Raw genomic sequence first — 14,268 nt, 5'->3', positions numbered from 1 at the left:
GGATGTGTTACCTGGGTCAGGTGGGGTGTGTTACCTGGGTCAGGTGGGGTGTGTGTGACCTGGGTCAGGTGGGGTGTGTGACCTGGGTCAGGTGGGGTGTGTCACCTGCGTCAGGTGGGTGTGTCACCTGCGTCAGGTGGGGTGTGTTACCTGGGTCAGGTGGGGTGTGTTACCTGGGTCAGGTGGGGGTGTGTGTGACCTGGGTCAGGTGGGGTGTGTTACCTGGGTCAGGTGGGATGTGTTACCTGGGTCAGGTGGGGTGTGTTACCTGGGTCAGGTGGGATGTGTTACCTGGGTCAGGTGGGAGGTGTTACCTGGGTCAGGTGGGGTGTGTTACCTGGGTCAGGTGGGATGTGTTACCTGGGTCAGGTGGGGTGTGTTACCTGGGTCAGGTGGGGTGTGTGACCTGGGTCAGGTGGGGTGTGTGTGACCTGGGTCAGGTGGGGTGTGTGTGACCTGGGTCAGGTGGGGTGTGTTACCTGGGTCAGGTGGGGTGTGTTACCTGGGTCAGGTGGGGTGTGTTACCTGGGTCAGGTGGGGTGTGTTACCTGGGTCAGGTGGGGTGTGTTACCTGGGTCAGGTGGGGTGTGTTACCTGGGTCAGGTGGGGTGTGTTACCTGGGTCAGGTGGGGTGTGTTACCTGGGTCAGGTGGGGTGTGTTACCTGGGTCAGGTGGGGTGTGTTACCTGGGTCAGGTGGGGTGTGTTACCTGGGTCAGGTGGGGTGTGTTACCTGGGTCAGTTGGGGTGTGTTACCTGGGTCAGGTGGGATGTGTTACCTGGGTCAGGTGGGGTGTGTGTGACCTGGGTCAGGTGGGGTGTGTGTGACCTGGGTCAGGTGGGGTGTGTTACCTGGGTCAGGTGGGGTGTGTTACCTGGGTCAGGTGGGGTGTGTTACCTGGGTCAGGTGGGGTGTGTTACCTGGGTCTGGTGGGGTGTGTGTGTCACCTGGGTCAGGTGGGGTGTGTGTGTCACCTGGGTCAGGTGGGGTGTGTGTGTCACCTGGGTCAGGTGGGGTGTGTGTGTTACCTGGGTCAGGTGGGGTGTGTGTGTTACCTGGGTCAGGTGGGGTGTGTGTTACCCGGGTCAGGTGTGTGTGTGTGTGTGTGTGTGTGTGTGTGTGTGTGTGTGTGTGTGTGTGTGTGTGTGTGTTTTAAGTCTGCGGTTGTCTTTCTAGGAGAAGCAGAGACAAGCAGCACTCTCCTACCATCTACTACAAGAGAGTGAGTAAACTCACACTCACACACACACACACACACACACTCACACACACCACTGACCCAGGTAACACACACACACACACACGTTACAAGGCTAAGGCCTCACGGTCATCAAATCATTGTTGTTAATTTGTTGAATAGTTTTGTGTCTTACTGTGATATAATATAGATTTGCTGATACATCATCCGTGTTGAATTGATATATGTTAAGCTTTCGCAAGTTGCAGTTTGTTTAAAAGTGTGATGCTAAAAACTACAAAACTACAAAACTACAAAACTTCATTCCCCATGTTTTCCTGTTCTATCCTGCTCTACTTCCTGGTTTTACCAGGCTCTGTCCACTGGGGCGAATCACAGACGGCCAAAACCGGGCTCAGGGACGGGTCACGCCCAGCTCACTTCCTGATTGGTCCAGACGGCTTCGCGTCTCCGAGTGGCCAATCGGAGGCTCGGGATGAGTTGCCAATCCTGGACCACTGGAGTGTGTCCCGCCCTCATGTCTCTCTCAGAGACATCATGACTGAAGAACGGGCTCTACAGGAGAACATGGAGAGGGTAAAACACACACACTGGCATATATACACACACACACACACACACACACACACACACACACACACACACACACACACACACACACTGGCATATATACACACACACACAAACACTGGCATATATACACACACACACAAAACACTGGCATATACACACACACACACACACACACACACACACACACACACACACACACACTGGCATATAAACACACACACACACACACACACACACACACACACACACACACACACACACACACACACACACACACACACACACACACACACTGGCATCACCTTCTGATTTGACCTGTCTCTCTCCTCCTCCTCAGTCTGGTCCAGGTGGTGTTAACAGGAGAGATGGAGACTCAGCTCTTTGACCTGTCTATCTCTCCTCCTCCTCAGTCTGGTCCAGGTGGTGTTAACAGGAGAGATGGAGACTCAGCTCTTTGACCTGTCTATCTCTCCTCCTCCTCAGTCTGGTCCAGGTGGTGTTAACAGGAGAGATGGAGACTCAGCTCTTTGACCTGTCTGTCTCTCCTCCTCCTCCTCAGTCTGGTCCAGGTGGTGTTAACAGGAGAGATGGAGACTCAGCTCTTTGACCTGTCTCTCTCCTCCTCCTCCTCAGTCTGGTCCAGGTGGTGTTATCAGGAGAGATGGAGACTCAGCTCTTTGACCTGTCTCTCTCCTCCTCCTCCTCAGTCTGGTCCAGGTGGTGTTATCAGGAGAGATGGAGCTGCCATGATGAAGGAGACTCAGCTCTCTGACCTGTCTCTCTCCTCCTCCTCCTCAGTCTGGTCCAGGTGGTGTTAACAGGAGAGATGGAGACTCAGCTCTTTGACCTGTCTCTCTCCTCCTCTTCCTCAGTCTGGTCCAGGTGGTGTTAACAGGAGAGATGGAGACTCAGCTCTTTGACCTGTCTCTCTCCTCCTCCTCCTCAGTCTGGTCCAGGTGGTGTTAACAGGAGAGATGGAGACTCAGCTCTTTGACCTGTCTGTCTCTCTCCTCCTCCTCCTCAGTCTGGTCCAGGTGGTGTTATCAGGAGAGATGGAGACTCAGCTCTCTGACCTGTCTGTCTCTCTCCTCCTCCTCCTCAGTCTGGTCCAGGTGGTGTTAACAGGAGAGATGGAGACTCAGCTCTTTGACCTGTCTGTCTCTCCTCCTCCTCAGTCTGGTCCAGGTGGTGTTAACAGGAGAGATGGAGACTCAGCTCTTTGACCTGTCTCTCTCCTCCTCTTCCTCAGTCTGGTCCAGGTGGTGTTAACAGGAGAGATGGAGACTCAGCTCTTTGACCTGTCTCTCTCCTCCTCCTCCTCAGTCTGGTCCAGGTGGTGTTAACAGGAGAGATGGAGACTCAGCTCTTTGACCTGTCTCTCCTCCTCCTCCTCCTCAGTCTGGTCCAGGTGGTGTTAACAGGAGAGATGGAGACTCAGCTCTTTGACCTGTCTCTCTCTCTCCTCCTCAGTCTGGTCCAGGTGGTGTTAACAGGAGAGATGGAGACTCAGCTCTTTGACCTGTCTCTCTCCTCCTCCTCAGTCTGGTCCAGGTGGTGTTAACAGGAGAGATGGAGACTCAGCTCTTTGACCTGTCTCTCTCCTCCTCCTCCTCAGTCTGGTCCAGGTGGTGTTAACAGGAGAGATGGAGACTCAGCTCTTTGACCTGTCTCTCTCCTCCTCCTCAGTCTGGTCCAGGTGGTGTTAACAGGAGAGATGGAGCTGCCATGATGAAGGAGACTCAGCTCTCTGACCTGTCTCTCTCCTCCTCCTCCTCAGTCTGGTCCAGGTGGTGTTAACAGGAGAGATGGAGACTCAGCTCTTTGACCTGTCTCTCTCTCCTCCTCCTCAGTCTGGTCCAGGTGGTGTTAACAGGAGAGATGGAGACTCAGCTCTTTGACCTGTCTCTCTCCTCCTCCTCCTCCTCAGTCTGGTCCAGGTGGTGTTAACAGGAGAGATGGAGACTCAGCTCTTTGACCTGTCTCTCTCCTCCTCCTCCTCAGTCTGGTCCAGGTGGTGTTATCAGGAGAGATGGAGCTGCCATGATGAAGGAGACTCAGCTCTTTGACCTGTTCCCCAGCATAGACAGACACTTCCTACAGGACATCTTCAGAGATCACAAGTTAGTATACACACACACACACACACACACACACACACACACACACACACACACACACACACACACACACACAGACACACAGACACACACACACACACACACACACACACACACACACACACACACACACACACACACACACACACACACACACACACACATTACACACATTACACACACACACCACATAAACACACACACACACACACACACACACACACACACACACACACACACACACACACACATTACACACATTACACACACACACACACACACACACATTACACACACACACACACACACACACACACACACACACACACACACCACATAAACACACACAGACACACACACACACACCACATAAACACACACACACACACACACACACACACACACACACACACACACACACACACATTACACACACACACATAAACACACACACACACACACACACACACATTACACACACACACACACACACACACACACATTACACACACACACCACATAAACACACACACACACACACACACAAACACACACACACACACACACCACATAAACACACACACACACCCACCACATAAACACACACACACACACACACCACATAAACACACACACACACACCACATAAACACACACACACACACACACACAAACTTAAAATCGGGGTAGGGGTGTGTTAGTGTTTCATATGTGAATAATAGCTAATATATCTGTGTGTGTGTGTGTGTGTGTGTGTGTGTGTGTGTGTGTGTGTGTGTGTGTGTGTGTGTGTGTGTGTGTGTGTGTGTGTGTGTGTGTGTGTGTGTAGTTACTGTCTGGTGCAGACGGAGCAGTTTCTGAGGTCTATGTTGGACGAGGGCCCTGTTAGAAACGTCGTGGCCCCAGAGCACACCCCCCGTACTCACAGCAAGGATCGAGACAAGGTACACACACATACACACACACCCCGTACTCACAGCAAGGAGCACCCCCTCCAAGCATCACTCACCTGCCTCCCCTTCCAAGCATCACTCACCTGCCTCCCCTTCCAAGCATCACTCACCTGCCTCCCCTTTCAGGCATCTCTCACCCGCCTCCCCTTCCAAGCATCAAAAAATCTTCCTCCCCTTCCAAGCATCTCTCACCTGCCTCCCCTTCCAAGCATCAAAAAACCTTCCTCCCCTTCCAAGCATCACTCACCTGCCTCCCCTTCCAAGCATCACTCACCTGCCTCCCCTTCCAAGCATCACTCACCTGCCTCCCCTTCCAGGCATCACTCACCTGCCTCCCCTTCCAAGCATCACTCACCTGCCTCCACTTTCAGGCATCACTCAGCTGCCTCCCCTTCCAAGCATCACACACCTGCCTCCCCTTCCAGGCATCACTCAGCTGCCTCCCCTTCCAAGCATCACACACCTGCCTCCCCTTCCAAGCATCACTCACCTGCCTCCTCATTTATCCACGATGGAGAGGTGGATTCAGACCCTGGTCGGTGTTCTGTTGTTGACAGAGAGGTGGATTCAGACCCTGGTCGGTGTTCTGTTGTTGATTCAGACCCTGGTTGGTGTTCTGTTGTTGACAGAGAGGTGGATTCAGACCCTGGTCGGTGTTCTGTTGTTGACAGAGAGGTGGATTCAGACCCTGGTTGGTGTTCTGTTGTTGATGGAGAGGTGGATTCAGACCCTGGTCGGTGTTCTGTTGTTGACAGAGAGGTGGATTCAGACCCTGGTCGGTGTTCTGTTGTTGATGGAGACCCTGGTCGGTGTTCTGTTGTTGACGGAGAGGTGGATTCAGACCCTGGTCGGTGTTCTGTTGTTGATGGAGACCCTGGTCGGTGTTCTGTTGTTGACAGAGAGGTGGATTCAGACCCTGGTCGGTGTTCTGTTGTTGACAGAGAGGTGGATTCAGACCCTGGTCGGTGTTCTGTTGTTGATGGAGACCCTGGTCGGTGTTCTGTTGTTGACGGAGAGGTGGATTCAGACCCTGGTCGGTGTTCTGTTGTTGACAGAGAGGTGGATTCAGACCCTGGTCGGTGTTCTGTTGTTGATTCAGACCCTGGTTGGTGTTCTGTTGTTGACAGAGAGGTGGATTCAGACCCTGGTCGGTGTTCTGTTGTTGACGGAGACCCTGGTCGGTGTTCTGTTGTTGACAGAGTGGTGGATTCAGACCCTGGTCGGTGTTCTGTTGTTGACAGAGAGGTGGATTCAGACCCTGGTTGGTGTTCTGTTGTTGATTCAGACCCTGGTCGGTGTTCTGTTGTTGACAGAGAGGTGGATTCAGACCCTGGTTGGTGTTCTGTTGTTGATGGAGAGGTGGATTCAGACCCTGGTCGGTGTTCTGTTGTTGACAGAGAGGTGGATTCAGACCCTGGTCGGTGTTCTGTTGTTGATGGAGACCCTGGTCGGTGTTCTGTTGTTGACGGAGAGGTGGATTCAGACCCTGGTCGGTGTTCTGTTGTTGATGGAGACCCTGGTCGGTGTTCTGTTGTTGACAGAGAGGTGGATTCAGACCCTGGTCGGTGTTCTGTTGTTGACAGAGAGGTGGATTCAGACCCTGGTCGGTGTTCTGTTGTTGATGGAGACCCTGGTCGGTGTTCTGTTGTTGACGGAGAGGTGGATTCAGACCCTGGTCGGTGTTCTGTTGTTGACAGAGAGGTGGATTCAGACCCTGGTCGGTGTTCTGTTGTTGACAGAGAGGTGGATTCAGACCCTGGTCGGTGTTCTGTTGTTGACAGAGAGGTGGATTCAGACCCTGGTCGGTGTTCTGTTGTTGACAGAGAGGTGGATTCAGACCCTGGTCGGTGTTCTGTTGTTGACGGAGAGGTGGATTCAGACCCTGGTCGGTGTTCTGTTGTTGACAGAGTGGTGGATTCAGACCCTGGTCGGTGTTCTGTTGTTGACAGAGTGGTGGATTCAGACCCTGGTCGGTGTTCTGTTGTTGACAGGGAGGTGGATTCAGACCCTGGTCGGTGTTCTGTTGTTGACAGAGAGGTGGATTCAGACCCTGGTCGGTGTTCTGTTGTTGACAGAGAGGTGGATTCAGACCCTGGTCGGTGTTCTGTTGTTGACAGAGAGGTGGATTCAGACCCTGGTCGGTGTTCTGTTGTTGACAGAGAGGTGGATTCAGACCCTGGTCGGTGTTCTGTTGTTGACAGAGAGGTGGATTCAGACCCTGGTCGGTGTTCTGTTGTTGACAGAGGGTGGATTCAGACCCTGGTCGGTGTTCTGTTGTTGATTCAGACCCTGGTCGGTGTTCTGTTGTTGATGGAGACCCTGGTCGGTGTTCTGTTGTAGCAGTTGATATATTGGAGCAGCAAAGTTGATCTCTACTCTCCCCTCCCTCTCTACCCCCCACCTCCCTCTCTACCCCCACCTCCCTCTCTACCCCCACCTCCCTCTCTACCCCCACCTCCCCCTCTCTCTCCCCCTCCCTCTCTACCCCCCACCTCCCCCTCTCTACCCCCACCTCCCCCTCTCTACCCCCACCTCCCTCTCTACCCCCACCTCCCTCTCTACCCCCCACCTCCCCCTCTCTCTCCCCCCCCCCTCTCTCTACCCCCACCTCCCCCTCTCTACCCCCCACCTCCCTCTCTACCCCCCACCTCCCCTCTCTCTCCCCCTCCCTCTCTACCCCCCACCTCCCCCTCTCTACCCCCCACCTCCCCCACTCTACCCCCCCTCTCTCCCCCCTCTCTCTACCCCCTCTCTCCCCCTCCCCCCTCTCAGAAGCGTGCAGCTGCAGCGCCAGTGGCCCCTCCCCCATCCCTCTCTCAGTACCAGGATGTGGAGGACCCAGAGTATGAAGACTTCCGAGCCGAGGCCAGGCTCCAGAGAGGAAGACAGCTGGAGAGCTTCAGCAAGGCTGCAGAGGCTTACAGACAGGGACGCAGAGGTGTAGCTTCCTACTATGGACAACAGGTGGGTGTGGGGGGGGGGGTTACAGACAGGGACGCAGAGGTGTAGCTTCCTACTATGGACAACAGGTGGGGGGGTTACAGACAGGGACGCAGAGGTGTAGCTTCCTACTATGGACAACAGGTGGGTGGGGGGGGGGTTACAGACAGGGACGCAGAGGTGTAGCTTCCTACTATGGACAACAGGTGGGTGGGGGGTTACAGACGGGGACGCAGAGGTGTAGCTTCCTACTATGGACAACAGGTGGGTGGGGGGTTACAGACAGGGACGCAGAGGTGTAGCTTCCTACTATGGACAACAGGTGGGTGGGGGTGGGGGGTTACAGACAGGGACGCAGAGGTGTAGCTTCCTACTATGGACAACAGGTGGGTGGGGGGGGTTACAGACAGGGACGCAGAGGTGTAGCTTCCTACTATGGACAACAGGTGGGGGGCTACAGACAGGGACGCAGAGATGTAGCTTCCTACTATGGACAACAGGTGGGTGGGGGGTTACAGACAGGGACGCAGAGGTGTAGCTTCCTACTATGGACAACAGGTGGGGGGGGTTACAGACAGGGACGCAGAGGTGTAGCTTCCTACTATGGACAACAGGTGGGTGGGGGGTTACAGACAGGGACGCAGAGGTGTAGCTTCCTACTATGGACAACAGGTGGGTGGGGGGTGGGGGGTTACAGACAGGGACGCAGAGGTATAGCTTCCTACTATGGACAACAGGTGGGTGGGGGGGGGGTTACAGACAGGGACGCAGAGGTGTAGCTTCCTACTATGGACAACAGGTGGGTGGGGGGTTACAGACAGGGACGCAGAGGTGTAGCTTCCCACTATGGACAACAGGTGGGTGGGGGGTTACAGACAGGGACGCAGAGGTATAGCTTCCTACTATGGACAACAGGTGGGTGGGGGGGGTTACAGACAGGGACGCAGAGGTGTAGCTTCCCACTATGGACAACAGGTGGGTGGGGGGGTTACAGACAGGGACGCAGAGGTGTAGCTTCCTACTATGGACAACAGGTGGGTGGGGGGGGTTACAGGCAGGGACGCAAAGATGTAGCTTCCTACTATGGACAACAGGTGGGTGGGGGGGTTACAGACAGGGACGCAGAGGTGTAGCTTCCTACTATGGAGAACAGGTGGGTGGGGGGTTACAGACAGGGAAGCAGAGGTGTAGCTTCCTACTATGGACAACAGGTGGGTGGGGGGTTACAGACAGGGAAGCAGAGGTGTAGCTTCCTACTATGGACAACAGGTGGGTGGGGGGTTACAGACAGGGACGCAGAGGTGTAGCTTCCCACTATGGACAACAGGTGGGTGGGGGGGGGTTACAGACAGGGACGCAGAGGTGTAGCTTCCTACTATGGACAACAGGTGGGTGGGGGGGGTTACAGACAGGGACGCAGAGGTGTAGCTTCCTACTATGGACAACAGGTGGGGGGGGGTTACAGACAGGGACGCAGAGGTGTAGCTTCCTACTATGGACAACAGGTGGGTGGGGGGTTACAGACAGGGACGCAGAGGTGTAGCTTCCTACTATGGACAACAGGTGGGTGGGGGGTTACAGACAGGGACGCAGAGGTGTAGCTTCCTACTATGGACAACAGGTGGGTGGGGGGGTTACAGACAGGGACGCAGAGGTGTAGCTTCCTACTATGGACAACAGGTGGGTGGGTGGGGGGTTACAGACAGGGACGCAGAGGTGTGGCTTCCTACTATGGACAACAGGTGGGGGGTTACAGACAGGGACGCAGAGGTGTAGCTTCCTACTATGGACAACAGGTGGGGGGTTACAGACAGGGACGCAGAGGTGTGGCTTCCTACTATGGACAACAGGTGGGTGGGGGGTTACAGACAGGGGCGCAGAGGTGTAGCTTCCTACTATGGACAACAGGTGGGGGGGTTACAGACAGGGACGCAGAGGTGGAGCTTCCTACTATGGACAACAGGTGGGGGGTTACAGACAGGGACGCAGAGGTGTAGCTTCCTACTATGGACAACAGGTGGGTGGGGGGTTACAGACAGGGACGCAGAGGTGTGGCTTCCTACTATGGACAACAGGTGGGTGGGGGGTTACAGACAGGGACGCAGAGGTGTGGCTTCCTACTATGGACAACAGGTGGGGGGTTACAGACAGGGACGCAGAGGTGTAGCTTCCTACTATGGACAACATGTGGGTGGGGGGTTACAGACAGGGACGCAGAGGTGTAGCTTCCTACTATGGACAACAGGTGGGGGGGTTACAGACAGGGACGCAGAGGTGTAGCTTCCTACTATGGACAACAGGTGGGTGGGGGGTTACAGACAGGGACGCAGAGGTGTAGCTTCCTACTATGGACAACAGGTGGGTGGGGGGTTACAGACAGGGACGCAGAGGTGTAGCTTCCTACTATGGACAACAGGTGGGGGTTACAGACAGGGACGCAGAGGTGTAGCTTCCTACTATGGACAACAGGTGGTGGGGGGTTACAGACAGGGACGCAGAGGTGTAGCTTCCTACTGTGGACAACAGGTGGGTGGGGGGTTACAGACAGGGACGCAGAGGTGTAGCTTCCTACTATGGACAACAGGTGGGTGGGGGGTTACAGACAGGGACGCAGAGGTGTAGCTTCCTACTATGGACAACAGGTGGGTGGGGGGTTACAGACAGGGACGCAGAGGTGTAGCTTCCTACTATGGACAACAGGTGGGGGTTACAGACAGGGACGCAGAGGTGTAGCTTCCTACTATGGACAACAGGTGGGGGGGGTTACAGACAGGGACGCAGAGGTGTAGCTTCCTACTATGGACAACAGGTGGGTGGGGGGGTTACAGACAGGGACGCAGAGGTGTAGCTTCCTACTATGGAGAACAGGTGGGTGGGGGGTTACAGACAGGGACGCAGAGGTGTAGCTTCCTACTATGGACAACAGGTGGGTGGGGGGGTTACAGACAGGGACGCAGAGGTGTAGCTTCCTACTATGGACAACAGGTGGGGGGGTTACAGACAGGGACGCAGAGGTGTAGCTTCCTACTATGGACAACAGGTGGGGGGTTACAGACAGGGACGCAGAGGTGTAGCTTCCTACTATGGACAACAGGTGGGTGGGGGGTTACAGACAGGGACGCAGAGGTGTAGCTTCCTACTATGGACAACAGGTGGGGGGTTACAGACAGGGACGCAGAGGTGTAGCTTCCTACTATGGACAACAGGTGGGTGGGGGGTTACAGACAGGGACGCAGAGGTGTAGCTTCCTACTATGGACAACAGGTGGGTGGGGGGTTACAGACAGGGACGCAGAGGTGTAGCTTCCTACTATGGACAACAGGTGGGTGGGGGGTTACAGACAGGGACGCAGAGGTGTAGCTTCCTACTATGGGCAACAGGTGGGTGGGGGGCTTACAGACAGGGACGCAGAGGTGTAGCTTCCTACTGGACAACAGGTGGGGGGGGGTTACAGACAGGGACGCAGAGGTGTAGCTTCCTACTATGGGCAACAGGTGGGTGGGGGGCTTACAGACAGGGACGCAGAGGTGTAGCTTCCTACTATGGACAACAGGTGGGTGGGGGGTTACAGACAGGGACGCAGAGGTGTAGCTTCCTACTATGGACAACAGGTGGGTGGGGGGTTACAGACAGGGACGCAGAGGTGTAGCTTCCTACTATGGACAACAGGTGGGTGGGGGGTTACAGACAGGGACGCAGAGGTGTAGCTTCCTACTATGGACAACAGGTGGGTGGGGGGTTACAGACAGGGACGCAGAGGTGTAGCTTCCCACTATGGACAACAGGTGGGGGGGTTACAGACAGGGACGCAGAGGTGTAGCTTCCTACTATGGACAACAGGTGGGTGGGTGGGGGGTTACAGACAGGGACGCAGAGGTGTAGCTTCCTACTATGGACAACAGGTGGGGGGTTACAGACAGGGACGCAGAGGTGTAGCTTCCTACTATGGACAACAGGTGGGGGGTTACAGACAGGGACGCAGAGGTGTAGCTTCCTACTATGGAGAACAGGTGGGGGGTTACAGACAGGGACGCAGAGGTATAGCTTCCTACTATGGACAACAGGTGGGGGGGGTTACAGACAGGGACGCAGAGGTGTAGCTTCCTACTATGGACAACAGGTGGGTGGGGGGGGTTACAGACAGGGACGCAGAGGTGTAGCTTCCTACTATGGACAACAGGTGGGGGGTTACAGACAGGGACGCAGAGGTGTAGCTTCCTACTATGGACAACAGGTGGGTGGGGGGTTACAGACAGGGACGCAGAGGTGTAGCTTCCTACTATGGACAACAGGTGGGGGGGTTACAGACAGGGACGCAGAGGTGTAGCTTCCTACTATGGACAACAGGTGGGGGTTACAGACAGGGACGCAGAGGTGTAGCTTCCTACTATGGAGAACAGGTGGGGGGGGTTACAGACAGGGACGCAGAGGTATAGCTTCCTACTATGGACAACAGGTGGGTGGGGGGGGGTTACAGACAGGGACGCAGAGGTGTAGCTTCCTACTATGGACAACAGGTGGGTGGGTGGGGGGTTACAGACAGGGACGCAAAGATGTAGCTTCCTACTATGGACAACAGGTGGGTGGGGGGGGTTACAGACAGGGACGCAGAGGTGTAGCTTCCTACTATGGAGAACAGGTGGGTGGGGGGTTACAGACAGGGACGCAGAGGTGTAGCTTCCTACTATGGACAACAGGTGGGTTGGGTGGGGGGGTTACAGACAGGGACGCAGAGGTGTAGCTTCCTACTATGGACAACAGGTGGGGGGTTACAGACAGGGACGCAGAGGTGTAGCTTCCTACTATGGACAACAGGTGGGGGGGGTTACAGACAGGGACGCAGAGGTGTAGCTTCCTACTATGGACAACAGGTGGGTGGGGGGTTACAGACAGGGACGCAGAGGTGTAGCTTCCTACTATGGACAGCAGGTGGGTGGGGGGTTACAGACAGGGACGCAGAGGTCTAGCTTCCTACTATGGACAACAGGTGGGTGGGGGGGGCTACAGACAGGGACGCAGAGGTGTAGCTTCCTACTATGGACAACAGGTGGGGGGTTACAGACAGGGACGCAGAGGTGTAGCTTCCTACTATGGACAACAGGTGGGGGTTACAGGCATCTACTGACCCAGAGTCAGATGGTCTCCTTTGTCTGCTGACCCAGAGTCAGATGGTCTCCTTTATCTACTGACCCAGAGTCAGATGGTCTCCTTTATCTACTGACCCAGAGTCAGATGAGGTCCTTTATCTACTGACCCAGAGTCAGATGGTCTCCTTTATCTACTGACCCAGAGTCAGATGGTCTCCTTTATCTACTGACCCAGAGTCAGATGGTCTCCTTTATCTACTGACCCAGAGTCAGATGGTCTCCTTTATCTACTGACCCAGTCAGATGAGGTCCTTTATCTACTGACCCAGAGTCAGATGGTCTCCTTTATCTACTGACCCAGAGTCAGATGGTCTCCTTTATCTACTGACCCAGAGTCAGATGGTCTCCTTTATCTACTGACCCAGAGTCAGATGAAGCCCTTTATCTACTGACCCAGAGTCAGATGAAGCCCTTTATCTACTGACCCAGAGTCAGATGGGGTCTTTATCTACTGACCCAGAGTCAGAAACCCAAAACCTGAAAATCACAGTCTCCCCCATGGTATCGTTTTGGTACAGTCTCCCCCATGGTATCGTTTTGGTACAGTCTCCCCATGGTATCGTTTTGGTACAGTCTCCCCCATGGTATCGTTTTGGTACAGTCTCCCCCCATGGTATCGTTTTGGTACAGTCTCCCCCATGGTATCGTTTTGGTACAGCCCCCCATGGTATCGTTTTGGTACAGCCCCCCATGGTATCGTTTTGGTACAGTCCCCCCATGGTATCGTTTTGGTACAGTGTCCCCCCATGGTATCGTTTTGGTACAGCCCCCCATGGTATCGTTTGGTACAGCCCCCCATGGTATCGTTTTGGTACAGTCTCCCCCATGGTATCGTTTTGGTACAGTCTCCCCCCATGGTATCGTTTTGGTACAGTCTCCCCCCATGGTATCGTTTTGGTACAGTCTCCCCCCCCCATGGTATCGTTTTGGTACAGTCTCCCCCCATGGTATCGTTTTGGTACAGTCTCCCCCATGGTATCGTTTTGGTACAGCCCCCCCCCCCATGGTATCGTTTTGGTACAGTCTCCCCCCATGGTATCGTTTTGGTACAGCCCCCATGGTATCGTTTTGGTACAGTCCCCCCATGGTATCGTTTTGGTACAGTCTCCCCCATGGTATCGTTTTGGTACAGCCCCCCCATGGTATCGTTTTGGTACAGTCTCCCCCATGGTATCGTTTTGGTACAGTCTCCCCCCATGGTATCGTTTTGGTACAGTCCCCCCATGGTATCGTTTTGGTACAGTCCCCCCATGGTATCGTTTTGGTACAGTCTCCCCATGGTATCGTTTTGGTACAGTCTCCCCCATGGTATCGTTTTGGTACAGCCCCCCATGGTATCG

General features: G+C 54.7%; 1 protein-coding gene and 1 long non-coding RNA gene across 5 annotated transcripts in view; both read left to right on the top strand.

Annotated features, from left to right (window-relative positions):
• Nucleotides 1–1,507: 1,507 nt before the first annotated feature.
• The window catches only part of LOC127922939 (NEDD4-binding protein 2-like), a 24,357-nt gene continuing 11,596 nt past the window's right edge, over nt 1,508–14,268 (top strand). Inside the window, exons 1-4 of the mRNA XM_052506936.1 lie at nt 1,508–1,774; nt 3,773–3,891; nt 4,718–4,832; nt 7,614–7,805. Of these exons, the coding sequence (XP_052362896.1) occupies nt 1,508–1,774; nt 3,773–3,891; nt 4,718–4,832; nt 7,614–7,805 (693 nt within the window). The remainder of the gene's footprint in view (nt 1,775–3,772; nt 3,892–4,717; nt 4,833–7,613; nt 7,806–14,268) is intronic.
• Nucleotides 5,425–7,145, top strand: LOC127922941 (uncharacterized). 4 transcript variants are annotated; one of them, XR_008112900.1, is made up of 4 exons: nt 5,425–5,516; nt 6,501–6,668; nt 6,711–6,794; nt 6,837–7,145. It is a non-coding gene; the product is annotated as an uncharacterized LOC127922941 (long non-coding RNA). The 4 variants fall into 4 exon arrangements; XR_008112901.1 differs by lacking the exon at nt 5,425–5,516 and adding an exon at nt 6,025–6,086; XR_008112902.1 differs by lacking the exon at nt 5,425–5,516 and adding an exon at nt 6,373–6,428 and having other exon boundaries at nt 6,879–7,145.

This window comes from Oncorhynchus keta, unplaced genomic scaffold (assembly GCF_023373465.1).
Source record: "Oncorhynchus keta strain PuntledgeMale-10-30-2019 unplaced genomic scaffold, Oket_V2 Un_contig_27750_pilon_pilon, whole genome shotgun sequence".
Lineage (NCBI taxonomy): Eukaryota > Metazoa > Chordata > Actinopteri > Salmoniformes > Salmonidae > Oncorhynchus > Oncorhynchus keta.
The sequence above is the reverse complement of the archived record's forward strand: the minus strand, read 5'-3'. Positions and strand labels throughout refer to the sequence as shown.